At 46.5% G+C, this 27,935-nt stretch overlaps 1 protein-coding gene across 3 annotated transcripts in view; it reads right to left on the reverse strand.

Annotated features, from left to right (window-relative positions):
• Positions 1–27,697, reverse strand: part of LOC145353823 (protein NDRG3-like) — a 100,555-nt gene extending 72,858 nt beyond the window's left edge. Inside the window, exon 1 of one of the 3 annotated variants that reach the window (XM_080204665.1) lies at positions 27,533–27,697. Coding sequence is in view for 2 of the 3 variants with exons in the window: in XM_080204664.1 (XP_080060790.1) it covers positions 4,003–4,008 (6 nt within the window). In the remaining variant the exon portion in view is untranslated. Of the gene's footprint in view, positions 1–4,002; positions 4,120–27,532 lie in introns of those variants that run through there. The other 2 variants (XM_080204664.1, XM_080204666.1) reach the window with 2 other exon arrangements.
• Between the last annotated feature and the right edge of the window lie 238 nt (positions 27,698–27,935).

Here is a 27,935-nt window from a genome sequence, read left to right on the forward strand (position 1 = left end):
CCACTTTGTCACATTTACTAGGATGCTACCGGGACTTGATGGATTGAGTTATAAGGAGATAGATTGGGACGTTTTTCTCTGGAGCTTAGGAGACTTAGGGATGATCTTATAATGAGGAACACAGGCCAGCTAGATAGTCAATATCTTTTCCCAAAGGTAGGAGAGTCTAATACTGGAAAGCATAGGTTTAAGGAGAGAAGGGAGAGATACAAAAGGGTCCAGGTAAGAATGGCAGATTTCCTTCCCCAAAGGGAACCCAGGTGGGTTTTTGTTTTAAAATGAGAATCACTGGTCACTACTACTAAGCTGAGCTTTACATTTCAGATTTTATTAACTGGATTTAAATTCCACCAGCTGCCAGGGTAGGATTTGAAAGCACATCTCCAGGAGGGTGTCCTGGGCCTCTGGATTAGTGCCATTGCCACAATCTGGCCCAGTACGCAACCAGCACTGCACACAGTATTGTAGGAATGGTCTAACCAAGGTTCAATAAACATAATTTCCCTACTTTTTAAAAAGTCAGTGGGCACAGTGGTTAGCACTGCTGCCTCATAGCGCCAGGATCCGGGTTCAGTTCCTGGCTTGGGTCACTGTCTGTGTGGAGTTTGCACATTCTCCCCGTGGGTTGCCTCAGGGTGCTCCAGTTTCCTCCCACAGTCCAAAAGACGTTGTGGTTAGGTGCAATGGCCAAGCTAAATTCTCCCTCAGTGAACCGAACAGGCGCCGGAGTGTGGCGACTAGGGGATTTTCACAGTAACTTCATTGCAGTGTTAATGTAAGCATACTTATAGAAGCACAGAGGTTTACAGCATAGAAACAGGCCCTTCGGCCCAACTTGTCCATGCTGCCCAGTTTTTTTTAAAACCATAAAGCGAGTCCCAATTGCCCCCGTTTGGCCCATATCCCTCTATACCCATCTTACCCATGTATCTGTCTAAATGCTTTTTAAAAGACAAAGTTGTACCCGCCTCTAGTGCTGCCTCGTTCCAGACACGCACCACCCTGTGGGTGAAAAAATTGCCCTGTGGACCTTCTTGTTGTGACACTAATAAATAAACAAATGTTAAACAATCAATCTAGCAACAATGGCTGGTGATTGATTTGCTTTTTATGGTCCTGCTTTCCTGCAGCACAACTCTTAATCATTGATCTACTTGTACTCAGTGATCTTTTAGCTCCTCTACCAGATCTGGACTTTCATCCACCAAGCCTCCCCCCCCGCCAAAACATTCCCCCTCACACCTATCCGTCTCGACCTTCATTCGGAACGGTTCAGGTTTCCAGTTCTGACTTGGCCCCAGTTGCCACTGCCGACGTCGGCAACACAATTCTAGAGATTACAATACCGTGCCGTTAAAAGATTGGCACTAACCCATTTATTTAATTTCAGATAAAAGGGTCACTGCAGCCCTGAACATAATCTCAATGGGAGAGTCTGGGCTAAGTGCCAGATTCCAGTCAATCACCAACTCCAGAGGACGCGAGAGTGAAACCCAAAGCGTGCACGTGGACACGTACACGCATGATATAAGGCAAGCGCATCAAGGAATCGGAAAAGGACACAAGACCCGTCTTTAAGACGGGACACTGCAACAGGTTTGACCAAAAAGAAACAGGAAGGTTAAAATCAAGGAGGAAGAAAAACAATGTTCCAACAACAAGGTTGAAAACCAAGGATTTGGATTATTGAAGTCTCACCTTTTTAAAAAAAAATTCCAAACCACATTATGTCATAAAACCATCAACTCTCTACAAAAACCATGTCAATCTGTTCACCAATGCATGCCTCGTCCAAACTAAATTATGCGCAGAATGTGATCTAATCCATTTGGGTGATACGGTATTTATAATGTAATTACAGAGCGAAGACAGATAAGAGGCTCGGGAGATTTGCTGGAATAAATCAGGACAAGCCTCTTGGTTTCTTTTTATGTTCGCCAACTCCACACGTTACCCAACGCCTCCCCACCCCACCCAGCACAACTCCTCCCCTCTAACACCCTTCACCAGCCCCCTTCTCACCTGCCAGCACCTCCCCCCCCCACCCCCCCACCCAAAATGAAGATGTTTCTCATTCTCTCTCAAAGAACTAGTATCAAACTCGGATCCGATTCCCCAGATTAATGTTGAGGTGCAAGGGCCGGCTAGTGAATAATCTGACAGCTACTCAAACAGAGCAGATATCAAAATCCGACCCAAGCCTGTCCCCATTTGAGGCCCAAGTGCACTCACTTTCCAGCAGCCCTCTGCCTCACAGCGCCGGGGACCCGGGTTTAATTCCTGGCTTGGGTCACTGTCTGTGCGGAGTCTGCATGTTCTCCCCGTCTCAGCATGGGTTTCCTCCGAGTCCTCCAGTTTCCTCCCACGGTGCTGGTTAGGTGCATCGACCTGAACAGGTGCCGGAGAATGGCGACTAGGGGATTTTCACAGTAACTTCATTGCAGTGTTAATGTAAGCCTATTTGTGACCAATAAATTAACTTTAACTTTTTAATTATTCCGTGCTGTCCTTTTGGTTAGGATTTCACAATGCTGTATGGTATCTCCAGAAGACTTTTCCAAAGGATAACCTACCCCAAGCCCCAATGGGTCACTAAAGCTCTGTGGGCCAACTCCAAGGGCCAATTTAAAATCAAAAATTTTCACTTATTTCTTCTCCCTTGCTCACCGTCATTCCTTTCAGTTTCTCTCCTTGTGTCTAGCCTGGTCAGTTAATCATTCCTTACCTTGCCCCATTACACACTTTGCTCTCCCCCCAACCAGAAGTATAACAAGCTTCCCCCTTCCCTCCCACCCCCTGCAGGGTATTTTCCCACCAAAAGACGCTAGATAAATGCAAAGTTATGGAGCGAGTGCATTCAGAGGGGAAGGGGAATCTGCGGTGCGAGCCTGCAACATGTTATCACAAAGATTTGAGTTATTATTTTCACATGTATTAGTTAGTACACAGTGAAAAGTATTGTTTCTGGTGCGCTGTAGAGACAAAGCATACTGTTCATCGAGAAGGAAAGGAGAGGGTGCAGAATGTAGTGTTACAGTCACAGCTAGGGTGCGGAGAAAGATCAACTTAATGCGAGGTAGGTCCATTCTGATGGCAGCAGGGAAGAAGCTGTGCTTGACTCAGTTGGTACGTGTCCTCAGACCTTTTGAAGTGAATCCAATTAAAATTCAATGGCTGCAAGACAATGTTTTCTACTGAATAAAGAAAGTAGAAAAGGCGACTATTTGGATAGTTCTTCCAAAGAGCCAGGGGTTAGAACAGGATAAACGTTGAGAGGACTCGCAGGTAAGAGGGGTACTGATTTAAGACAGACTTGAGGAAGAATTTCTTCTTTCAAAGAGTGGTGATGAATGATTGGAATTATTCCCTCTCAGGAAGCTGTGGAAATTGAGTCCTTCAACAGTTTTAAGCCTGAGATTGGGAGGCTTTTAAGGGAATTATGGGCGAGGGTAGGAGTACCCCCCTTACCTGCGACTCCTCCCAATGTTTACCCTGTTGTAACCCCTGGCTCTTTGGAAGAACTATCCAACTAGTCGCCTGTTCTACTTTCTTTATTCAGGAGAAAACATTGTCTTGCAGCCCTTGTATTTTAATTGAATTCACTTCAAAAAGATGCAAAGGTCCGAGGACACGTTCCAACTGGATTTTGTAAACTGCCCCTTAGTGTCAGGGTAAATACACGGGGTAACAGGAATAGGGCCTGGATGGGATTGTTGTCAGTGCAGGTTTGATGGGCCAAATGGTCTCTTTCTGCACTGTAGGGACTCTATGATCCGTGAGTGTTAGATTTTATTAAATGGCGGTTAGCTCAATTGGTTGCTTAGTGATGCAGAACGATGCCAACAGCACAGGTTCAATTCCTGTACAGGCTGAGGTTATTCACGAAGGCCCGACCATGTCAACCTTGCCCCTCGCCTGAGATGTGGTGCCGCTCAGGTTAAATCACACCAGTCAGCTCTCCCCCGCAAAGCCCAGTGTCATGTGGGACTAAGGCAACTTTACCTTCATCTTTTAAACGGCAGAGCAGGCTCGAAGGGCTGGATGGCCTCGCCCTGTTTCTTAAGCTCTTAGAGAAAGACGCGACAGAACAGTTTTCTCTTATCCTGTAAAACTTTGATTCCGCGATGCTGCGGTGGGTTCCTGGGGGTTTAGTTTTAATGTGTAATCGACTATTTATCCGAAGAGAGTTCAAACTTTATTTAGCTTCCTGATCTTTGTGCTGGTTTATAAATCATCAAATCTCCAGCTTCTCCCGGTTCTGACAGAAGGTCAAAGCCCTGAAATGGTGTTTTATTTTCCTCTCTTTCTCGGCACAGCTGCGGGGCTTCCAGCATTTTCCATTTATATTCCCGGTTGAAATCAATCCTCTTTTGGAACCTGCTGTCGGGAGCTGCAGCTGTCAGCTTGTAGCCAGGTTTACAGGTGGTTCACCTGTAACAGCAAACAGCCGCCTGGGACGGTTCCAACCTAAAGCGTCGTTTCCATCATCGGGTCTCAGCCGTAACTGCCGATTAAAGATGTTGAGGAAGTTCTAATTCCCTTCAGACACAACTGGGTGTCCATCCATTTAAAACAGAAACGGGTGACCGCTTTATGGAACACTTTTCGCTCAGTCGGCAAGCGTTACTTCCGCTCACAGAATCTCTACAGTGCAAAAGGACGCCGTTCGGCCCATTGAGTCTGCACCGACAGCAATCCCACCCAGGCCCTTCCCCCCCCCCCGTAACTCCACGTATTTACCCCGCTAATCTCCCTGACACTAAGGGGCAATTTGCCATGGCCACTCAACCTAACCCACACGAGCAGCACAGTGGCATAACGGTTGACACTGCTGTCTCACATCGCCAGGGATTCGGGTTCAATTCCCGTCTTGGGTCACTGTCTGTGTGAAGGCTGCACGCTCTCCCCATGTCTGCGTGGGTTTCCTCCCACAGTCTGAAAGATCTGCTGGTTAGGTGCATTGGCCGTGCTAAATTCGCCCTCAATGCACCCGAACAGATGCTGGAGTTTGGCGACTAGGGGGTTTTCACAGTAACTTCATTGCAGTGTTAATGTGATGTTAATCCATTTGTGATGCTAATGAATAAACAAAGTACTGTCACAGGCAAACTTGGGCCAAATGGCCTCTTTCACTGTCAGCCTACTTGTGACAGTAATAAATAATTAAATCTTTGGATAGCAGGAGGAAACCCGCACAGACATGAGGAGAATGTGCAAACTCCGCACAGACAGTCACCCACGGCCCGCGTCCTGGGTCCCTGGCACTGTGAGGCAGCAGTGCTAACCACTGTGCCAACTTGCCACTCCTAAATGATCTCAGGAGGTATTAGCCGTGCCAAACGGAGAATGCTGGAAAGAGCCAGCAGGTCTGGCAGCCTCTGCAGGGAGGGGAAAATAGAGTTAACATTTCGAATTTGGTTCTTTGACAGAGCAGAGAGAGGGAAAATCTGTTAGATATCACACTGTGGTTAAAAGTGATTGCAATAAAAGTGCAGCAGTTTTAAGAACAAGAGACAGATGATCAGGTGCAGAGGTTGGGAGATGGGGAAAGAGTGTATGAGGTATAATAAAAGGTTATGATGGAGGAGAAAGGTCACTGTTTAAAGTTGTTGAACTCAATGTTGAGTCCCACCGGCTGTGATATGACTAATCGGAAGATGCGGTGCTGTTCCTACAGCTTGAGTTGGGTTTCACTGGAGCATTGCAGCCAAGGATGGACACGTGGGCACTAGAGCGAGGTGCTGAATGGAAATGGCAAGCGACGGGAAGGTTGGCGGCAATGCTTGCGGACTGAGCGAAGCAGTCTGCCAGTCTGCATCTGGCCTCCCAGCCTAGAGCGGGCAGCATTGCGAGCAGGGAATATAATGAAACCAAACTGCAGGAGGTGCAAGTGAAGTGTTGCTTAACCCAAAAGGAGTGTTTGGAGCCTTGGATGGTGAGGATGGAGGGGGTAAAAGGGAAAGTGTGGTACCGTCCGCAATTGCAAGGGAGGGTGCAGTGGGAAGGGGATGGGCAGTTGGGTGCAGTGGACAAGGCTATCTCGGAGGGAATGGTCCCAGGGGGATTGTTATGGGGGAAATGTATTTTGTGGTGGAATCGTGTTTGATATTGTGTTGTAGCTGGAACAGACTGCAAGTTAGATATTATGCTAGATTTTCCTTCTCTTTAATTCTGATAAAGAACCAAATGGACTTGGAATGTTGACTGTTTTCTCTCCCTGTCAGACCTGCTGAGATTTTCCCGCATTCTCTGTTTCAATGTCCATCATCCACAACATTTTGCCGATGTTAGATATCAGCTGAAGTTTGGTCAAAGAGGTTGGTGTGAAGGAATGTCTCATTAAAAAAAAGACAGAGGGGTAGAGAAGTTCCAGGAGGAAATTGCAAAGCTATCAGCCTAGGCAGCTGGGAGTATGGCTAATGACGCAGTGAACATAGTCAGGAATGCTAAAGTGAACAGAACTGGGGAGGTATAAACATCTCAAAAGCTGTGAGGCTGAGGGAAATTACAGAGATTGGGAGGGAGGGATTTGATCTTTTGTTAAAAATTCATTTATGGGAATGTGGGCATCGCTGTTTTGGCCAACATTCGTTGCCCATCCTTAGTTGCCCTTGAGAAGATGGTGGTGGGCTGCCTTCTTGAATCGTTGCAGTCCCTGAGGTGCAGGCACATCCACAGCACTATTAGGAAGGGAGCTCCAGGATTTTGACCCAGTGACAGTGAAGGAACGGCCGATATATTTCCAAGTCAGGATGATGAGTGACTTGGAGGGGAACTTCCGGATGTGGTGTTGCCACGTATCTGCTGCCCTTGTCCTTCCAATCTAGAAAGTAATGATAGTGCGTTGGGAAGATGCCGCCCAAGGAGCCTTGTGAATTGCTGCGGTGCATTTTGTGGATGATGCACTCTGTGCCACTGTCGGTAGGTGCTAGAGGGAGAGAACACTTGTGGAAGGGATCATAATCATAGATTCTATAGTGCAGGAGAAGGCCGTTTGGCCCATCAAGCCTGCACTGACAACAATCCTTTACAGTCCTAATCCCCCTGACACTAAGGAGCAATTTATCATGGCCAGTCCACCTAACCCACACATTTTTGGACTGTGGCAGGAAACTGGAGCACCGGGAGGAAACCCACACAGACGCTCCACACAGACAGTGACCCGGGGTCGGAATCGAACCTGGGTCCCTGATGCTGCAAGGCAGCAGTGCTAACCACTGGGCCACCGTGCCAGCCCATAAGGATCGGAATTTAAAGATTGAGATGTTACGGACCAAGAGCCGATGTAAGTCAGTGAGCAAAGGGACACAGGCAGCATGTCACCACACAGCACTGAACCATCTGGACATCCACACACAGCTTGTGGTGTAATCTATTTTGATTCAGGACCCAGCCCCTAAGCTGCATGTTGTTTACACTGCAAACTAATCTGATTTGGTACCAACCGTCTTACATAGCTCTGTGCTGCCAGAGGAAGCAAGCAGACTGTTGGTTTATCCTACTGTATGTAGAGTTGGGAGCTTCAGTTGGCCGGAGGACCTGTACGTTGAATAAAACTTCAGTCTGAGACAGCCACAAGGCAGGAGGTTTAATTTTGGCAAATGCTCAACTCAAGCCACGAAGTATGCAAACAAGTTTGACACATAAAAACCTGTCACTTACCAAACATAATTTGCTGCTGTTGGGCTAAGACTCGGCAGGAACTGGATAAATTGTGTGTCAGAAGCAGAGCAGAGATTAAGGGAGAGAAATAATCGCTGGAAAATGCTTCAGCAGGTGAGAGAGCATCTGTGGAGGCAGAGAGAGAAAAAACAGAGTTCCTCAGGCCAATGACCTTTCATCATTTCTTGAAAGGTCACCCACTTGAAACATTAAATCTGTTCGTATCTCTCCACAGAGGATGCTGCCAGATCCGGTGAGCGTAAAGGAAAGAGGCCATTTGGCGCACAGGCCTCTGCTCCACATGAGCCTCCTCTTAACTCATCATTTCATTCCTTTCTCGCTTCTGTACCTATCTGGTTTCCCTGTAAAACATCTGCACTGTTCACCTTGAATACTCCCCAAGAGAGCAACCTCCACAATCTAACTAAAAGAAAACAGAAAATGTCCACCCCCTAAAAGGGTCATCTGGACTCGAAACGTCAGCTCTTTTCTCTCCTTACAGGAGCTGCCAGACCTGCTGAGATTTTCCAGTGTTTTCTCTTTTGGTTCCAGATTCCAGCAACCACAAGCAATTTGCTTTTATCCAGAAACTGTCCACAATCTGCAGTGCTTTGCTTTTATTATCCACATTCTAACTCTCGCTGAATGAGGAAGTTTCTCCTAATTAGCAGCTTGGGCGATTTGCCTGCGTTAATCACACAGTGCAGAAGGAGGCCATTCGTCCCAGTGACTTGGGCACAGTTGTTAGCGCTGCTGCCTCACACTGCCAGGGACCCGGCCTTCATTCCCAGCTTGGGTCACTGTTTATGTGGAGTTTGCACGTTCTCCTCATGTCTACGTGGGTTTCCTCCGGGTGCTCCGGTTTCCTCCTTCAGTCCAAAGATGTGCAGGTTGGGTGCGTTGGCCATGCTAAATTGCCCCTTAGTGTCAGGGGGACCAGCAGATGAAACATGTGGGGTTACAGGGATGGGGCCTGGGTGGGATTGTGGATTGTGACACAAAAATAAGTGGGAAGATAAGTGGTCAGGATGATACAAAGAGTCCATACAGGGTGGCACGTTGGCACAGTGGTTAGCACTACTGCTTCACAGCACCAGGAACCTAGGTTCGATTCCTGGCTTGGGTCACTGTCTGGCACATTCTCCGCATCTGTGTGGGTTTCCTCCGGGTGCTCTGGTTTCCTCCAAAGATGTGTGAATTAGGCAGATTGGCCATGCTAAATTGCCCTTAAGTGTCGGGGGACTAGCTAGGGTAACAGCATGAGGTTATGGAGATGGGGCCTGGGTGGGATTGTCATTGGTGCGAACTCAATAGGCTAAATGACCTCCTTCTGCACTGTAGGAATTCTATGAGAGGGTTATGAACAGGTTAGGTGAGAGGGCAAAAAACTTGGCAAATGGAATGTATTGTAGGAAAATGTGAACTTATACACTTTGGTAGGAAGAATAAAGGAGCTGAATATTATTTAAACAGAGAAAGGATGCGGAGTAATTTGGGGGTCCTCGTGCATAAACTGGCATAAAAGTTCAGCAGGTACTTGGGAAGGCAGATGGGATGTCGGCCTTTATTTCAAAGGGAATGGAGTATAAAAATTGGAGTCTTGCTAAAATTATACAAGACACTAGTTAGACCACACCTAGAATACTGTGGACTGTTTAGGTCCCTTTAACAAAGAAAAAATATACTGGTATAGGAGGCAGTCCAAAGAAGGTTCACAAGGATTTTCTTATGAGGAAGAGTTGAGTGGGCAGGACATGTACTCACCGGAGAAAGGTGACCTTATTGAGACATATCAGATTCTCAGGGGGCTTGACAGGGGAGATGCTGAAAAGTTTTCTCCCTTGTGGGAAAGTCTAGAGGGCATAATCTCTGAGGAAGGGGTTGCCCATTTAAGATGAGGAGAAATTTCTTCTCTGAGGGTAGTGAATCTGTGGAACTCGTTACCGCAGAAGGCTGTAGAGGCTGTGTCGTCAAGCATGTTCAAGGCTGAGATAGACTGATTTTTAATCAGTAAAGGAATCAAGGGTTTTGGGGATGGGGGGGGAAAGTGGAGATATCAGATCAGTCATGATCTAATTGAATGGCAGAGCAGACTCGATGGGCCAAACGGCCTACTTCTGCTCCTATGTCTTATGACCTTACCTACAAGATGCACCGCAGGAACTCACCAAGGTTCCTTAGGCAGCATCTTCCAAATCCATGAGCACTGCCAACTAGAAGGACAAAGGCAGCAGACACATGGGATCAACACCACTGGGAAGATCCCCTACAAGCCACTCACCAACCTGACTTGGAAAATAAAATCGCTGTTCCATCATTGTCACTGGGTCAAAATCCTGGAACTCTCTCCCTAACTGCACTTTGGATGTACCTACCCTACACGGACTGCAGCGATTCAAGAAGGCAGCTCACCACCACCTTCTCGAGGGCAGCTTGGACAGGCAACACATGCTGGCCTCGTCAGCAAGTGCAAATCTCGTAAATGAATTAAAAGTGCGATATAAACACAAGCTGTTGTTGGGGTATTCCAGATTATTTTATCCACACACATCAATAAGGTACGTCCTTTCCAAACATGAGAGAGGATAACTCTTTCTAATCCTCCCTCATAACACAATCCCTTGACACTCGGGATTAATTTTGTTGTCTGGAATGGAAAACAAAATACCAAAGGAAAGACTGAGCAATCCACTTGAAAGCTCTTTGGGGGCACTGTTCTGTCGTCTGGTTGTATACATCCACGCTTTCCGCTTTTATTTTTAAATATTGCTTTGGGACGGTGGCCAGGTACTGGAAATGATTAGTTACTCTCAGTCCCTCTCCGTCAAGTCAAACCCATTCATTATAATAGTTAAGATGCTTCCGTAGAGTGTACAGCGCAAAACCATTCGGCCCAAGTAGTGTACGAGAATATTTATACTCCACATCAGCAACCCCACCCCCACACCATCTAAACTCGTCAACAGATGGTTTTATTCTTTATTCTCCTCTAGCTGACACCTTATACATGCAAATCCACGCTACTCACCACAAAACTATTTTCAGCAGTGCTGTATAAAGTTAAAGTTTATTTATTATATGTGTCACACCTAGGCTTACATTAACACGGCAGTGAAGTTACTGTGAAAATCCCCTAGTCGCCACACTCTGGCGCCTGTTCGGGTACACTGAGGGAGAATTTAGCATGGCCAACGCACCCTAACCAGCACATCTTTTGGACTGTGGCAGGAAATCGGAGCACTCGGAGGAAACCCACGCTGACACAGGGAGAATGTACAGACTCCACACACAGTAAGTGATCCGAGCTGGGAATCGAACCCGGGTCCCTGGCACTGTGAGGCAGCAGCGCTAACCACAGTGCCACTCCGTATCTGCAGTCTGTCTGTCCAATTAGGTCCAAATTATTCTTTAATCTTTCTTTCTGTTCCCTAACACTCTCCAAGTTGTCATCAGAAAATTTACATTAAAATTCACATTTCATTACGATATCCAAGTTATTGGCCAGATAACAAAGGGTCATCCAGCCATAGAACATTGGCTCTATTCTCTCTCCACAGACGCTCTCAGACCTGCTGAGATTTTCCAGCATTTTCTGTTTTGGTTTCAGATTCCAACATCCGCAATAATTTGCTTTCAACACAACACTACAACTTGCTCTTGACTAGAATTATCACTGCGGTGCTTTCGAGAGTCATTACAGGAAGTACAATTTATGGCTTTGTTCCTTCATCAACGCTCCCCTGGAATAAATGTGCCAGTGGATGTCAACACAACACTCCTGTATTGTGAAACTAAACGCTTCCGAATCTCCGACACTCAGAGAATCTCTCTCAGGCACAGTGGATTCTGACAACAACTGTCAAACACTCATTTCAGGGAGGTCTGGTGGCAGAGTGTTAGTTGCCTTTGAGCCAGAAGCACTGGGTTCAAGTTCCACCCCAGGACTTGATGCAGCTGAAGGTGTGTTAATAACACAGCCAAACAGGATGATCGTCAACCTGCAAACCATTCCTACAGAGAAGATCCTGGACAGCCATGCTTGATATGGAGCGGCATCCCTCAAGCTATAAGCCCCTGGCTTCATGTTCCAGGAAAAGTAAATTATAGAAAATACACACAAACACATGCTTTGTCTGCCTCATGCATCATTGCACGCAGTTCTGGTTGCCAGAAGAACTACCAGAAGAACGTAGATGCTTCGGAGAGGGTGCAAAGAAGGTTTACCAGGATGTTGCCTGGTCTGGAGGGTTTTCAGATACGAGGAGAGGTTGGATAAACTCAGATTGTTTTCACTGGAAAAGGCAGAGGCTGAGGAAGTCTACAAAATGATGACAGGCGTAGATAGGGTGGATAGTCAGAGGCTTTTTTCCCCAGGGTGGAAAGGTCAACCACAAGAGGGCGCAGGTTTAAGATGAGAGGGGGGAAAGTTTTTCACACAGAGGGTGATGGGTGCCTGGAACCTGCTGCCAGTGGAGGTGGTGGAAGCAGGCACATTAGCAACGTTCAAGGTGTATCTTGATAAACTGACAATGGGAGGAGATCCGAGGGATAGGAGCAGTGTATCGCCACAGGCTTGGTGGGCCAAAGAGCCTATTCCTGTGCTGTGTTGTTCTTTATCATTTAATATGGGAAATGTAAGTCTCCCCAGATTCAACTCCTTCCATATCTTCCCATCTATGAAAGCTTCTCCATCCCTACAACCTTCCGAGGCCCCTGCCCTCAACCAACCCTGGCCTCTTGACCACTGACAATTGTTATTGTGGGAGCTTGCTGTGCGTAAATTGGCTGCCTCTTTCCTACATTACAACAGTAACTACACTTCAAAGTATTTATTTGGTTTAGAAGCATGAGGACCATGAAATGAGAGATGGTGGTGCTGTGGTAAGGTCACTGGACTAGTAATCCAGGGACCAAGGCTATTACTCTGGAAACTGGTAGAAGTTCTTGGTATAACAATTATCATTGTTCCAGAATTGGTGGCCAGGCCTTCTGTTACTCAAGCCCTAAACTCTGGAATTCCTTCCCCGAACCTCTCCACCTCATCTCAACTCTTCTCTCCATTAAATACGATACTCTGGTCAGCTGTCCTAATATCTCCATACGTAGAATGCTGTGAAAGTGGTTTTGATAATTGTCCTTGCGAAGGAGCTGGGAATGTTTTACTGTGTTAAGGGCAGTAATTAGTTCAGATGGTGCATAGTGTATCACAGGTCATCAGCAGCAAATGCACAAGATTCAGCAAGGTTTCAAAATGCCAATATTGTGTGAAGTAAAGGATGGCACAAAGAGCGGGCATTGCGAGGTGCACCCACTAGCCGTATGCTTTCAATGCCTGAAATGGGGAGGATTATCCCCATGTTGGATCCCCAGCCCAAGAGGCCCAGTAATGGTTTCTGATTGCGATCACAAATCTGTTATTATAAAGGACTCAAAACATCAGGGACTTGAGATGAACTGAGTCTTTCCCAAGATCAACGGAGTAAATTATCTGGTCATTCTCATAGAGTCTCTACAGTGCAGGAGGTGGCCATTCGGCCCATTGAGTCTGCACCGATCACAATCCCAGCCCATAACCCCACACATTTACCCTAGTTAGTCCCCCGACACTAAGGAGCAATTTAGCATGGCCAACGCACCTAACCCGCTCATCTTTGGACTGTGGGAGGAAACCCACGCAGATGCGAAGAGAATGCGCAAACTCTACACTCCAAACTGGGAAATGAACCGGGGTCCCTGGCACTGTGAGACTGCACTGCTAAACACTGTGCCACAGTGCCACACTGGAGTATTATCTCAATGCTACTATTTGTGGGAACTTGCTGTGCGTAAATTGGCTGCCCTCTTTCCTACATTACAACAGTGACTACATGTCAAAGATATTTATTTGGTTTAGAAGCACATGAGGGTCATGAAACAAGAGATAGTGGTGCTGTGGTAAGGTCACTGGACTAGTAATCCAGGGACCAAGGCTAGTACTCTGAAGACTGGTAGATGTTCTTGGTATCTAACACCATCGGGGCACGGCAACTCTCGTTTGTTCCTGTGGTAAACGGAAATGTTCTCCATTCACTGTTGGATAAACACGCACCTGTTCCCAGCAGAACAAACCTTACAAAATCCATCCCCTACAGAGACGTGAGAACATCATCACTCTGACACTAAATTTTTCCATCCATTTCCTTCCAAGTGAAGGACTGAATTCGGCAACAAAATAAACAAAGAACAAGGAACAGTACAGCACAGGAACAGGCCCTTCGGCCCTCCAAGCCTGTGCCGACCATGTTGTCCTATCTAGACCGACCACCTGTAACCCTCCCTTCCCCATCTGTTCATGTGTCTATCCAGATAAGTCTTAAATATCACTAATGTGTCTGCCTCAACCACCTCACTTGGCAGTGCATTCCAGGCCCCCACCACCCTCTGTGTAAAAAACCTTCCTCTGCACACCTCCACTGAACCCCTTACCTTGAACTAGTGCCCCCCTGTGATTGTCATTTCTGCTCTGGGAAAAAGCTTCCAACTGTTCCCCATATCCATGCCCCATATAATTTTATAAACTTCTATCAGCCCCGCAGCCTCTGTCTTTTCAAGGAGAACAATCCCAGTTTATTCAATCTCTCCTCATAGTTAATACCCTCCATATCAGGCAACATTCTGGTAAACCTTTTCTGTACTCTCTCCAAAGCCTCCTGGCAGTGTGGTCATCAGAATTAGACTCAGTATTCCAAATGTAGCCTGACCAACATTTTATACAACTGTAACATAAGTTGCCAACTTTTATACTTGATGCCCATCCAATAAAGGCAAGCATGCCATATGCTTTCTTCACCACCTTTTCCACCTGTACTACCACTTTTAAGGATCCATGGACCTGCACACCCAGTGTCTGTACTCCTGATGGTTCTGCCATTTATTTTGTAGCTCCCACCTAAATTGGATCTACCAAAATGCATCACCTCGCATTTGCCCGGATTAAATTCCATCTGCCATTTCTCCACCCAATTCTCCAGTCTATCTATATCCTGCTGTATTCTCTGACTATCCGCACCTCCAGGAATCTTAGTATTATCAACAAGCTTGCTAATCAGACCAGCTACACTTTCTTCCAAGTCATTTCCATATATTACAAATTGAGGATTAGATTTTGTAATTGGTTATTCCAGTTGCAAATTACTAAAACCCTGATCCCAGCAGAATGCCACTGAAAAGACATGATGTTTTTTAAATGAGAACAAACTGGAATTCTTTGATAAAATACTTCCCCACATTCCCTTCAACAGTCTTCACCCACAGAAGGCCTGACTCATTCAATTTTTCACAACAGTTTCTGTGAGACGGAAATTTCACATCAACGTATAAAAATATGGTCACTTTTACATCGGGGAAACATTTGCCGATACAGTGGCACTGCTGCCTCACAGCACCAGGGATTCAGGTTCAATTCCGGCTTTGGGTCACTGTCTGTGCAGAGTCTGCACATTCTCCCTGTATCTGCATGGGTTTCCTCCAGGTGCTCCGGTTTCCTGCCAGTCCAAAAGGCACGTTGGTTCGGCGGATTGGCCCTGCTAAATTGCCCCTTAGTGTCAGGGGGACTAGATAGGGGAAATTAATGGGGTTATTGGGATTGGGATTGTGGCAGACTCAATAGGCTGAATGACTTCCTTCTGCACTGTAGGATTCAATGATTCGATGATGATTCTGTGATTTGGGATCTTTATTACATACATCCTTAAAACCTACTCTAGGGCTGAAGTTCAGAATTACAGAGGGTCTACTGGGTGTCATTTGCATTCTGAAATGTTTTGGAACAAACTTATTAAATCCTCCTTCTTTTACATTTACTCACTAGATAAAATAACCTGCAATCACATAGATCCACACCTTTTATTTATTTTGATTCCAGTTGTTTGGTACACAAGGTGATCCGGGATTAACCACACATCTATCCTTTATGCAATTAATTCATACAAGGTCAAACGATGTTTCACTATTAAGAACACATTTCTCTGGGCAAAAGGATTGGTGACATCAATGGGTAATCCCTTCCAAAAAAAACTATTCCATGACAGCAATCAAAAAGGTATTACGTATAAAGGGGCGGGCATGGTGGCACAGTGGTTAGCACTGCTGCCTCTCAACACCAGGGATCTAGGTTCAATTCCCAGCTTGGGTCACTGTCTGTGTGGAGTTTGCATGTTCTCCCCACGTCTGTGTGGGTTTCCTCCAGGTGCTCCAGTTACCTCCCACAGTCCAAAGATGTGCTGATTAGGTTGATTGGCCATGAGAAATTGCCCCTAAGAGGGACTAGCAGGGTAAATATGTGGGGTTACAGGGATAGGACAGGACCTGGGTGGGATTGTCATCAGTGCAGGCTCAATTGGCCAAATGGCCTCCTTCCGCACTGTTGGGATTCTATGGTCGCCGCACTTACGCAAGGATATTTTGGCCTTGGAGGGAGTGCAGAGGAGGTTTACTAGGCTGATACCGGAGTTGAGGGGGTTGAGCTATGAGGAGAGGCTGAATAAACTAGGCTTGTACTCGTTAGAGTTTAGAAGAATGAGGGGAGATCTCATTGAGACGTATAAGATGATGAATGGGATGGATAGGATAGAGGTGGAGAGACTCTTCCCGCTCAGAAAGGACAGTAAGACTAGGGGGCACAGCCTCAAGATAAAGGGGGGGGGGGGGGGCGGTTTAGAACGGAGTTGAGGAGGAACTTCTTCACTCAAAGGGTGGTGAATCTCTGGAATTCTCTGCCCGTTGAAGTGGTGGAGGCTGCCTCGCTAAATATTTTTAAGACGCGGGTTGATGGGTTTTTGATAAGCGAGGGGATTAAGAGTTATGGGGAGAGGGCGGGAATGTGGAACTGAGCCATGACAGATCAGCCATGATCTTATTGAATGGTGGGGCAGGCTCGAAGGGCTAGATGGCCGACTCCTGCTCCTATTTCTTATGTTCTTATGAAAGGTTCCCCCATCTGTGTGGGTTTCCTTTGGGTACACCAGTTTCCTCCCACAGTCCAAGGATGTGCGGATTAGGTGGATTGGCCCTGTTAAATTGACACTCAGCGTCAAAGGGACTAGCTAGGGTAAATATTTGGGGCTATGGGGATAGGGTCTGGGTGGGACTGTTGCTGCTCAGGCTTGTTGGGCCAAATGGCCTCCTTCTGCACAACAGGGATTATATGATTCTAAGGGATATGTGGGCGGGGGGGGGGGGGAGCGGTGTGTGGCAGGAATCAGGCTATTGAGTCGGATGATCAGCCATGATCACAACGAAGGGCAGAGCAGGCACAAAGGGTTGAATGGCCTTCTCCTGCTTCTGGTTTCTATGGCTGCCCAACAATCCAAGGCGCGGTGAAAAACAGGCCACGGACAACCAATGTACCCTTTAAGGTACAAGCGTGCGGGGCCATGGAATTATCTTAAGGGACCCTGCAGAATAACCAGCAAGCCTTATTCAGCAAAGGGGAATCAGAGGTGATGACATGTCAAAACTATGCTGTTGGTCACAAAGCTCTTTAGGATGTTCTGAGGTACTGAAAGATACTATAGAAATTAAACTTATTGCCATCTTTCCCTACCCCTCTGATTGTCAATGCCGTTAGGGAGGGAATTCTTTCCACCTCTCTCTCTCTGAAGGTTAATAACACTCCATATTTTGACATGTCCCCCTTCCACTTGTCAGAACACACAAAGTTTCATACCTAATTAATTTCTCCATCTCTCTCTCTCACACACTCAATATCCCTCTGTTGATGTTTAAGGGAAGGTGCGAGCCTAGTGGTGTTGTCGCTGGACTATTAATCCAGAAGCTCAGCTAATGTTCTAGGGACCCAAGTTTGAATCCCACCACAGCAGATGGTGGAACCCGAATTCAATAAAAAATATCTGGAATTAAGAATCTACTGATGACCATGAAACCATTGTTGATTGTCGGAAAAACTCGTCTGTTCACTGTTGTCCCTTAGGGAAGGAAATCTGCTGTCCTTACCCCGGTCTGGCCTTCATGTGACTCCAGAGCCACAGCAATGTGGTTGACTCTCAACTGCCCTGGGGCAACTAGAGATGGGCAATAAATGCTGGCCAGCCAGTGATGCCCATGTCCCACAAATGAATGAAAAAAAGAGCATTACATGTTCAAAGCTAGGACACAATGCGTTTCCAGGCATAATGTGAAATTAAGCAAGTTTATAAGACTATCTCCCTCGCTGCTCTTCTGGATAAGATGTGGAGATGCCGGCATTGGACTGGGGTGGGCACAGTAAGAAGTCTGACAACACCAGGTTAAAGTCCAACAGGTTTATTTGGTATCATGAGCTTTCAGTGTGCTGCTGCTTCATCAGGTGAGTCTTCATCACGCACCTGATGAAGGAACAATGCTCCAAAAGCTCGTACTACCAAATAAACCCGTTGTACTTTAACCTGGTGTTGTGAGGCTTCTTACTGTTTTGGACAAGGTGCAGAACACAATGATGTCATATATAAAATTGGGTATTCCGAAGGAGGGAGTCAGTGACCTGAGTCGATAATACAGTCTGTGTATATGTTCACAAAAGGAGACGGCAACCAGCTGATATATATACACATACAACTGATGTTAATACAGAAGGGAACCATTCAGCCTGACGTTATTTTAACTCATTGTCAGTGACAGTTCCTTTCTCATTTTTATAACTTGCTCCCTGGGGTGTGTGCTGTTAACAAGCTGCCTCCCTCCCATCTTTACAATACCGTTCAAATAGAAATTCTCACCTTCTATCATCACATACAGAAGTGTCAATGCTTCAGAAATGCCTGAGATTCGATAGCTCTCTCCATCAGTCGGCTTGTATCCAATCAGAAAATATCAAGCTTCCAAATATCAGTGGTCGCTTTGAGTCAGTTAGTTCCTGGGGAATTACCTAAATATCAAGGGTCCCGCTATTAAACATCAAAGTTAGCGAAGGGAGGCAGGTAAGGCCTGTAAGGTCCAAGAGGGTAGCTCACAGCCAGGGCAAGGCCAATCCAGGAAGAAATGATCATGATTTCACCCCCAGAGCCTATCCATCATCTACAAGACACAATTCAGGAGTGTGATGGAATACTCCCCACTAGTCTGGATGGATGCAGCTCCAACAACACTCAAGAAGCTCGACACCATCCAAGATAAAGCAGCCCACTTGATTGGCACCACACATTCAATCCCTCCACCAACAACACTCAGTAGCAGCAGTGTGTACTATCTACAAGATGCGCTGCAGCAAATCACCAAAGATCCTTAGACTGCACCACCCAAACCCACGACCACTTCCATCTAGAAGGACAAGGGCAGCAGATACATGGGAACACCACCACCTGCAAGTTCCCCTCCAAGCCACTCACCATCCTGACATGGAAATATATCGCTGTTCCTTCACTGTCACTGGATCAAAATCCTGGAATTCTCTCCCTAACGGGTCAACCCACAGCACGTGGACTGCAGCGATTCAAGAAGCTGGCTCACCGCTACCTTCTCAAAGGCAACTAGGGATGGGCAATAAATATTGGCCAGCCAGCGATGTCCATGACTCATGACTGAATATTAAAAAATATGGCTGGGGTGCAACGTAGATTCCCTGACTAAATGTAAGACTTGCATTTATAAAGCGCCCTTAATTTTGTAAAATGTCCCAATGTCACAAGAGAATAATTAAACGAAACACTGTGTTAGAGGAGGATAGGGGTCAATGGCTTGGTTCAAAACATACAGAAGAACAAAGAACAGTACAGCACAGGAACAGATCTTTCAGCCCTACAAGCCTGTACTGACACCTTTCTAAACCAAAGACTTTTGCCTCTATGCAGTCCGTACTCCTCTATTCTCGACCTGTTCATGTCTCTGTCAAGATGCCTCTTAAACATTGTTCTTATATCCACCTCTACCACCTCCTCTGGCAGCGCATTCCAGGCACTTGCTACCCTCGGTGTAAAAAAAGCTGCCTCTCACATCTCCTTTTAACTTTAGGTTAAGGAAGGTGTTTAAAACCATGAAGGGTTTCAGTATGGTCAACATAGCGAAAAAGCTTCTCCTTGTTTGTGAGTCCAAAAGGCCAGAAACATAGAGATGGTAAAAAATCCAATAGAGAATTCAGGAGAGACTCCTTTAGACAGAGTAGTGAGAATGGGACCTTGATACCACCAGCAGTGGCTCAGATAATTAGTAAGAAGTCTCACAACACCAGGTTAAAGACCAACAGGTTTATTTGGTAGCACAGGGCACAAGCTTTCAGAGCGCTGCATCATCCACACCATCAGATAATTAGCACAGATGCATTTCAGGGAAAGCTAGATATCAACAAGAAAGACAAAAAAATTTAAGGATCTGATGATAGAATAAGATGGAGCAAAATGAAAGGAGACTTGTGTGGAGCACGAACACCAGCAGGGACCTGTTGGCCTGTTTCTGTGCAATTCTAAAAGGAAAGGTGGAGATAAACATCACAGAATCTCTGCAGTGCAGAAAGAAGCCATTCAGCCCATCAAGTCTGCACCTATCACAATCCCACCCAGGCCCTATTCCCGTAACCTCACATATTTACCCTGTTAATCCCCCTGATACTAGGGTCAATTTAGCACGGCCATTCAATCTAACCTGCACATCTTTGGACTGTGGGAGGAAACCCACGCAGACACGAGAAGAATGTGCAGACTGCGCACAGACAATGACCCAAGCTGGGAATCGAACCCGGGTCCCTGGCGCTGTGAGGCAGCAGTGCTAACCACTGTGCCACCGTGCCAATCCATGTAGCTTCCTTCAGAGGCAGTGAGGGCCAAAGCCTTAAACTAGAAGCACTAACAAATCAAACGTGGTTATTTTGTAGTCGGGTTGAGCGGAGCAGGAATATCTCATCATTCTCAGCGGCTGGCCAGCTGTCCACAAAGTGACAGCTACAAAACTAGGCCAGACAGTGGATGGCCAATATTCTTCTTTTAATATATTTGCTAGGTCCTTGGTGGCAAATCAGAGATCATTCCGTGTTGTGCGGAGAGGATTATTGTAATGCATCATGTATTATTTTGTTAAGTTGATTCCTTCACATCCATATGAGGCCAAATTATCGAAAGTTTGGAGAAGTTGCGTCTCTTTCCCTTGGTGAAGGGAAGGTTAAGAGGAGATTTGATGGAGGTATTCAATATCAAGAGGGGTTTCGACACAGTAGGTGGAAAGAAAATGGCCCCACTGATGGAAGGTCAAAGACCCAGAGGACACTGATTTAAGACGATTGACAAAGGAAGCGATGGCAGCACAAGATTAACTTCTTACACAGTGAATGGCTAAGATCTGGAAGACACTGCCTGAGGGTGCTGGGGAACAGGGGTCAACTGACACTTTCATCAAATCAATTAGATCATCATCTGCAAAGGAAAATTCTGCAGGGCGACAGGAGAATTTCAACAGGTGGATTACTCCTTCAGAGGGCCAGCACAGACACAGCGGGCCAAAAGGCCTCCTTCGGTGCTTCAACAATTCTCTGCTGCAGGGACATGTTTTAGCTAATTAAAACTAATTGTTCTTGGGTACATCTGAGGGCCAACTGGAGGATATTTCTCTTCCTGGGAATGTCTTCCCAGACTGACAACTGCTTGTAAACCTCCAACACTTTCGAGAAGGTGAAGGAGTGATTGGACCCACGTTTTCAACGTACTGAGGGAAATCGATAGGATAAATAGAGAAACGTGATTTCTGCTGGTTGGGGAGTTTAGGACTAGGGGTCATAATCTAAAAATTATATCCAGATCATTCAGGAATGAAGTTAGAAATGCGGGAAGGTTGGTACACGTTGGGAACTCTCTTCTGCAAATGGCAACTGATCATAAAATCCCAAGAGTACAGGAGGAGGCCATTCGTTCCATCAAATCTGCACTGACTCTTCAAGAGGGCATCTTACCCAGGCCCTATCCTTGCAATCCCATGTATTTACCCCCCAAATCCAACCCAATCTCCACATCAAAGGGACAATTTAGCATGATGAATTCACCTAACCTGCATATCTTTGGACTAGTGCTAGGTCAATTTTACTTTTAAAAAGGAGATCGATTGAAAGATTTTTGTTAACCAGAGTTATTCTGGGATAAGGGGCAAAGGCAGGAATGTGGAGTTAGGTCATGGGTCAACCATGATCTCACTGAGTCAAAGAACATGCTCGTGGGGCTGGATGGCTGATTCCAGTTCCTAGGTTTCTAAACTTAGATGAAAGCAGCACATGGCCATTGACTATTATTTTGTATAAATAGGGTGACGTATTTACCATTGAGTTGTTCCTTGTACCTAAACGTGGGCTAGTGGCGCAACAAACAATGCGTCTGACTACAGATCACAAGATTCCAGGTTCAATTCCTTGTTGGTTCAGTGTAAACTTTTTGGGGAGCACGGTGGCACACTGGTTAGCACCGCTGCCCCACAGTGCCAGGGACCCAGGTTCAATTCCCAGCTTGGGCCACTGTTTGTGTGCAGTCTGCACATTCTCCCTGTGTCTGTATGGGTTTCCTCTGGATGCTCCGCGTTCCTCCCACTGTCTGAAAGACATGCTGGTTTAGGTGCATTGAACCGGAGTGTGGCGACGAGAGGAATTTTGCAGTGACATCATTGCAGTGTTAATGTAAGCCTTACTTGTGACTAATAAATAAACATAACTTAAAGTTTGCATCAATGGCATTCTTTGAGATGACTGCCCCTTTGTGTGCGACACTCCACGCAGAAGATGCACATACAGGGAGAGGGGAAAGTTATGACAGTCATCAGGTTTGTGACATAAGATAGCTTATGGTAATAAGATCACTATAAGCTAAGGATCTGAAAGCTGCAATGACTATACATACTGAGGTTTAAAGCCCAAACCTGTGTTCTGGTAATCGGGTGGATGGTTGCCACGGCGCAGCGTTTCAATTCTGATCACAGCAGTGTGCAGTTTTGGTCTCCTTTTCTGAGGAAGGATGTTTTTGCTCTCGAGGGAGTGCACCAAAGTTTTACCAGGCTGATTCCGGGGATGGTGGGACTGATGTATGAGGAGAGGTTGACTAGGTTAGGATTGTTTTCACTGGAGTTCAAACAAATGAGGGGGGATCTAAGACGTAAAAAATTCTAACAGGACTAGACAGGGTAGATGCAGGAAGGATATTCCTGATGATGGGGGAGTCCAGAACCAGGGGCCCCAGTCTGAAGATTCAGGGTAGACCATTTAGGATGGAGATGAGGAGACGTTTTTTTCACCCAAAGAGTGATGAACCTGTGGAATTCATTACCACAGAAAGTAGTTGATGCCAAAACATTGAATGTATTCAAAAAGACGGCTAGATATAGCACTTGAGGTGAATGGGATCAAAAGTTATCGGGAGAAAACAGGATTAGGTGACTGAGTTGGACAATCGGCCATGATCATGATGAATGGCGGAGCAGGCTCAAAGGGCCAAATGGCCTCCTCCAGACTGTGATCGCCATGGTAAAGTAAAACTTCACAACACTGCTTTCAAGCTAAATTTCACAGAAAGACACATTAGGGAGACAATTGGACAGGTGACCAAAAGGCTGGTCACAGGGTTAGCTTTTGAGAAGGCAAGGGAAATCAAGAAACAGAGTGGTCTCACAACACCAGGTTAAAGTCCAACAGGTTTATTTGATAGTTTACTATGGTGTTGTGAGACTTCTTACAGTGAGTTTTTTTTTTACATAGAGGGTGGTGGGTGCCTGGAACTCGCTGCTGGGGGTGGTAGTGGAAGCAGATACAATAGTGAGTTTTAAGGAGCATCTTGACAAATACATGAATAGGATGGGAATAGAGGAATGTGATCCCCGGAAGGATTGGGGGTTTTAGTTCAGTCAGGCAGCATGGTCGGTACAGGCTTGGAGGGCTGAAGGGCCTGATCCAGTGCTGTAATTTTCTTTGTTCTTCTCAGCCCATTCACTCATTGACAAGAGCATAGGCCACGGACAAATTCTGTCCATCTAATCCTGTTATGGGCCAAATTCTCCAGGAGTGGCCCTCACAGCCCATGGCTCTCAGCTCCTTTTCTGTATCCCACCTACAGGAGCAGCCCATGTTAGTGTTTTTTATCAGTTTCTGCCACGGGCAGCATGGTTCGCACTGCTGCCTCATAGCGCCAGGGAGCCAGGTTCAATTCCAGCCTCAGGTGACGGTGTGGAGTTTGCACGTTCTTCCTGTGTCTCTGTGGGTTACCTCCGGGTGGTCCGGTTTCCTCCCACACTCCAAAGATGTGTGGGTTAGGTTGATTGACCAAGCTAAATTGCCCTTCAGCGTCAGTCTAAATATCAGGTGTTACAGGGATAGGGCCTGGATGGGGTTGTTGTTGGTGCAGACTTGATGGATCAAATGGTCTCCTTCTGCACTGTAGGAATTCTATGAAAAAGGACTTTAAAAATTATAAAATCATAGAAATTTGTTACGAGAGACTGCACTCATTAGCATCATAGAATCCCTACAATGCAGAAAGAGGCCATTTGGCCCATTGAGTCTGCACTGACTCTTAATCTGGTTTATCCCATAACCCCACACATTTACCCAACTAACCCTCAAACCTATGCTAAGGGGCAATTTAGCACGGCCAATCCACTTAACCTGTACATCTTCAGGCTGCGAGAGGAAACCAGAGCACCCGGAGGACGTGCAAACACCACACAGTGACCTGAGGCTGGAATTGAACCCGGGTCCCTGGTGCTGTGAGGCAGCAGTGCTATCCATTGTATCATTGCGCAACCAGACTTGGTACAACTGAAACATGAGCTACTCCCTGGCTGGGAGCGGGGGAGGAAGAGTTTTTTGTGTGGTTTTAAAAATGTATGAAGCATTATCGTGAATTGATACTGAATTTATAATGCATCGCTCTCATTGAGCCTGGCCTCGAGACTGCATTTCATCGAAGCAAAAATCAAGTAAACAACGTTGACTGGGAGAGTGTTCTTAGACGTGCGCTGCTATTTTCGTAGCTGCCAACCGGAGAAAAATTTCTGCCTTGCGACCCATAATCTGCTGAAGATGACTGCCCCTACACAATGTTAACAGCAGCACCGAGGCAAAGAACAAAACACGGATGCGTATGTAATTAAGTGATGCCTAGACGTTTATCTAATTATACCTTTATGAATAACTAAATAAAATTCCTCTATCACCGACTTGTCACATGATACAATAAACCGGAGATCGTACTTACTGTTCACTCCCACCCACCCTGTTAATGCCTCCTGATCACAACAACAACTTATGTTCATATAGCACCCTTGGCGCAACACTACACCTTTCGGGGTGTTAGAAAACAAATAACACTGGGCCACAGGGAGGAGATATTAGGTTAAGGTACTAAACACTCGATCAAAGAGAGGGTTTAAGGAGAGCTTTACAGGAGGACAGCATAGCAGGGAGGTGAAGAGAAGGAATTCCAGAGCTTAGGGCTCTGGAAGTAGAGGGATTAAAAATCAGGGATGCTCGAGAGACCAGAATGAGCAAAGCATTGATAGTCTTGGGGGGGGGGGGGGGGGGGGGGGGGCGTTGTGGGGCTGGAGGAGAGAGGGCAGGGGTGGGAAGATTTCAAAACAAGGATGAGAGTTTTAAAATCAAGATATAGACTGGCCAAGAGCCAACACAGGGCAACATAGTGGCACAGTGGTTAGCACTACTGCCCCACAGCGCCAGGAACCCAGGTTCGATTCCAACCTCGGGTCACTATCTGTGTGGAATTTGCACCGTGTCTGTGTGAGTTTCCTCCGGAAGCTTCAATTTCCTCACATAGTCCAAAGACATGTGGGTTAGGTGGATTGACCCTGCTAAATTGCCCCTCAGCGTCAAGGGGACTAGCTGGGGTAAATGCATGGGCTTATAGGGTTAGGGCTTGGGTAGGTTTGTGGTTGGTACAGACTTGATGAGTCAAATTGCCTCCTTCTGCACTGTAAGATTCTATAAGTCAGTGAGCAAACCACAAGATTGAAAAAGTAGTTACTTATCTGCTCCCAAAAAATGTACTGCAGAAGGAGGCTAGTCAGCCCATCAAGTCTGCACAGACTCTCTGACAGGGTATCTCACCCAGGCCCTATCCCCGTAACCCAATGTATTTATCCCAGCAATACCCTGTATATCTTGAGACACTAACTAAGGGGCAATTTAGAATGGTCAATCCACCTAACCTGCACATCTTTCAACTGAGGGAGGAAACCAGTGCAACTGGAGGAAACCCATGCAGAAACGGGAAGAACATGCAGAGTCCACACAGACAGTGACCCAAGTTGGGAATTGAACCTGGGTCCCTGGTGCTGAGGTGGCAGTGCCAACCATTGTGCCACCTTGATTCCTGATAAGAACATAAGAACATAATAGGAGCAGGAGTAGGCCATCTAGCCCTTCGAGCCTGCCCCGCCATTCAATAAGATCATGGCTGATCTGTCGTGGCTCAGTTCCACTTTCCCGCCCTCTCCCCATAACCCTTAATCCCCTTTCTTATCAAAAACCCATCAACCCACGTCTTAAAAATATTTAGCGAGGCAGCCTCCACCACTTCAACGGGCAGAGAATTCCAGAGATTCACCACCCTTTGAGTGAAGAAGTTCCTCCTCAACTCCGTTCTAAACCGCCCCCCCTTTATCTTAAGGCTGTGCCCCCTAGTCCTACTGTCTTTTTTGAGCGGGAAGAGTCTCTCCACCTCTATCCTATCCATCCCATTCATCATCTTATACGTCTCAATGAGATCTCCCCTCATTCTTCTAAACTCTAACGAGTACAAGCCTAGTTTATTCAGCCTCTCCTCATAGCTCAACCCCCTCAACTCTGGTATCAGCCTAGTAAACCTCCTCTGATCATGGAATAACATCAGCCGAGATGTTGTAGGACACTCCAAGTGCTCATGGTTCTATTTTATCACTGCTATCTTGACCAACTGTTGTGTCACAGAGCCCCCGCCTCTCCAACATTTGTCGAGAGCATCAACCGGCTCCTCATTCACGAGCAAAAATACTCAACCACTCCCGAGACAGCGGGGGGGAACTTGTTAACCATCTCAAAGACAACTGTATCCTTCAGCAGCGAGTCCTCCGAAGAAGGTCAAGGTGCTGAGATGGACTCTGGTACAGATCTAATTATTACTGTAAGGAGGCTAGAATTTACAGCTCCTTGAAGCTGGTCGGGAGTTTAGGAAGCTGCGTGATCACAGGACAGGAGAGTGTCACTGTGCACACACTAGGTGTCAGTGTCCTTGGTAATCTCAGCTACTGTGATAAAGGTGGAAGGAGAGAGAGAGAGGGGAGAATAACATTATGCCGTGCCTCTGCTACAACACAAGATTGAATCACATCCAAGATCTGCCTGCACAACATTGCAGGGCAGGCTCTGGAGCCCAGCCGCCCTCCTTACAGCTTTCTACCCCGGGCTGGCGTGTCCATTTCCTCCCTCCCGTCTGCTGTTAATTTCCGACTGAGAAGCGGACGAGTGCAACTGAAGGAGGGGGGAAATTCATCAGCCACTCAGTCATTGAGATGCTAACCCCCCCTCCCCATCCATTTCCTCTGGACAAAACCCCCGTCCTCCCCCAGCAACACACAGAGAGAGCAAAATACACAGTGTGTGTCGGTGCGATCCTGGATGGAGCTGTTGCTGTCTTTGCCTCGTCTCTCCCTCCCTACAAATTGCTCCATCTATCCTGGGCCAAAAGCATCTTTCTGTGCAAGGGTTTGCCTTTAAATTAAAAGCCTAAGTATTTCCATTCAACTAGTCTCTTGATTGCTACGGGGGGAAATGGATACATTTGCAATGAATGGGGAGGGGGGGGGACATGTATCCAATTCAATGTATCCACTCCTCAATATTCCATTCTGGCTACATTGATACAAAATGTATCCCACACAGACTCACCGACCGCACAGCGATGGGAAGTCCCTAGGATCGATGGGGTGGCGATGTTATTGTCTCTCGTCTGTCTGACTCCACGTTTTTTGTTGCTGTTGCTGCTGCTTCCCCCTCTGATAGGAACTGAACCACTCTCCCTCCGACTCAGCTGCTGCGTCACTGAGAGGGACGGGCAGAAAATGGGGAGGGAACACAATCTGGACAGCAATGCTTGAGTCACTGTGGCGACATCCCCGCCTCTCCTGTGTGTGTGTGTGTGTCTCTCTCTTTCTTTCTTGTCCCGACCCCAGGAAACAGGGGACAGAGGGAGGTGAGTGACTCTGGTTACTCCACCTGCATCTCTGCCACAATTAAAAATAAACAAAACTTGCACTCCTTCTCCACAACCACTTCCCCCCCAAAAAAATAA

This window comes from Carcharhinus amblyrhynchos, chromosome 16 (genome assembly GCF_965287045.1).
Source record: "Carcharhinus amblyrhynchos chromosome 16, sCarAmb.v2.hapA, whole genome shotgun sequence".
In the NCBI taxonomy this organism is placed as follows: Eukaryota; Metazoa; Chordata; class Chondrichthyes; order Carcharhiniformes; family Carcharhinidae; genus Carcharhinus; species Carcharhinus amblyrhynchos.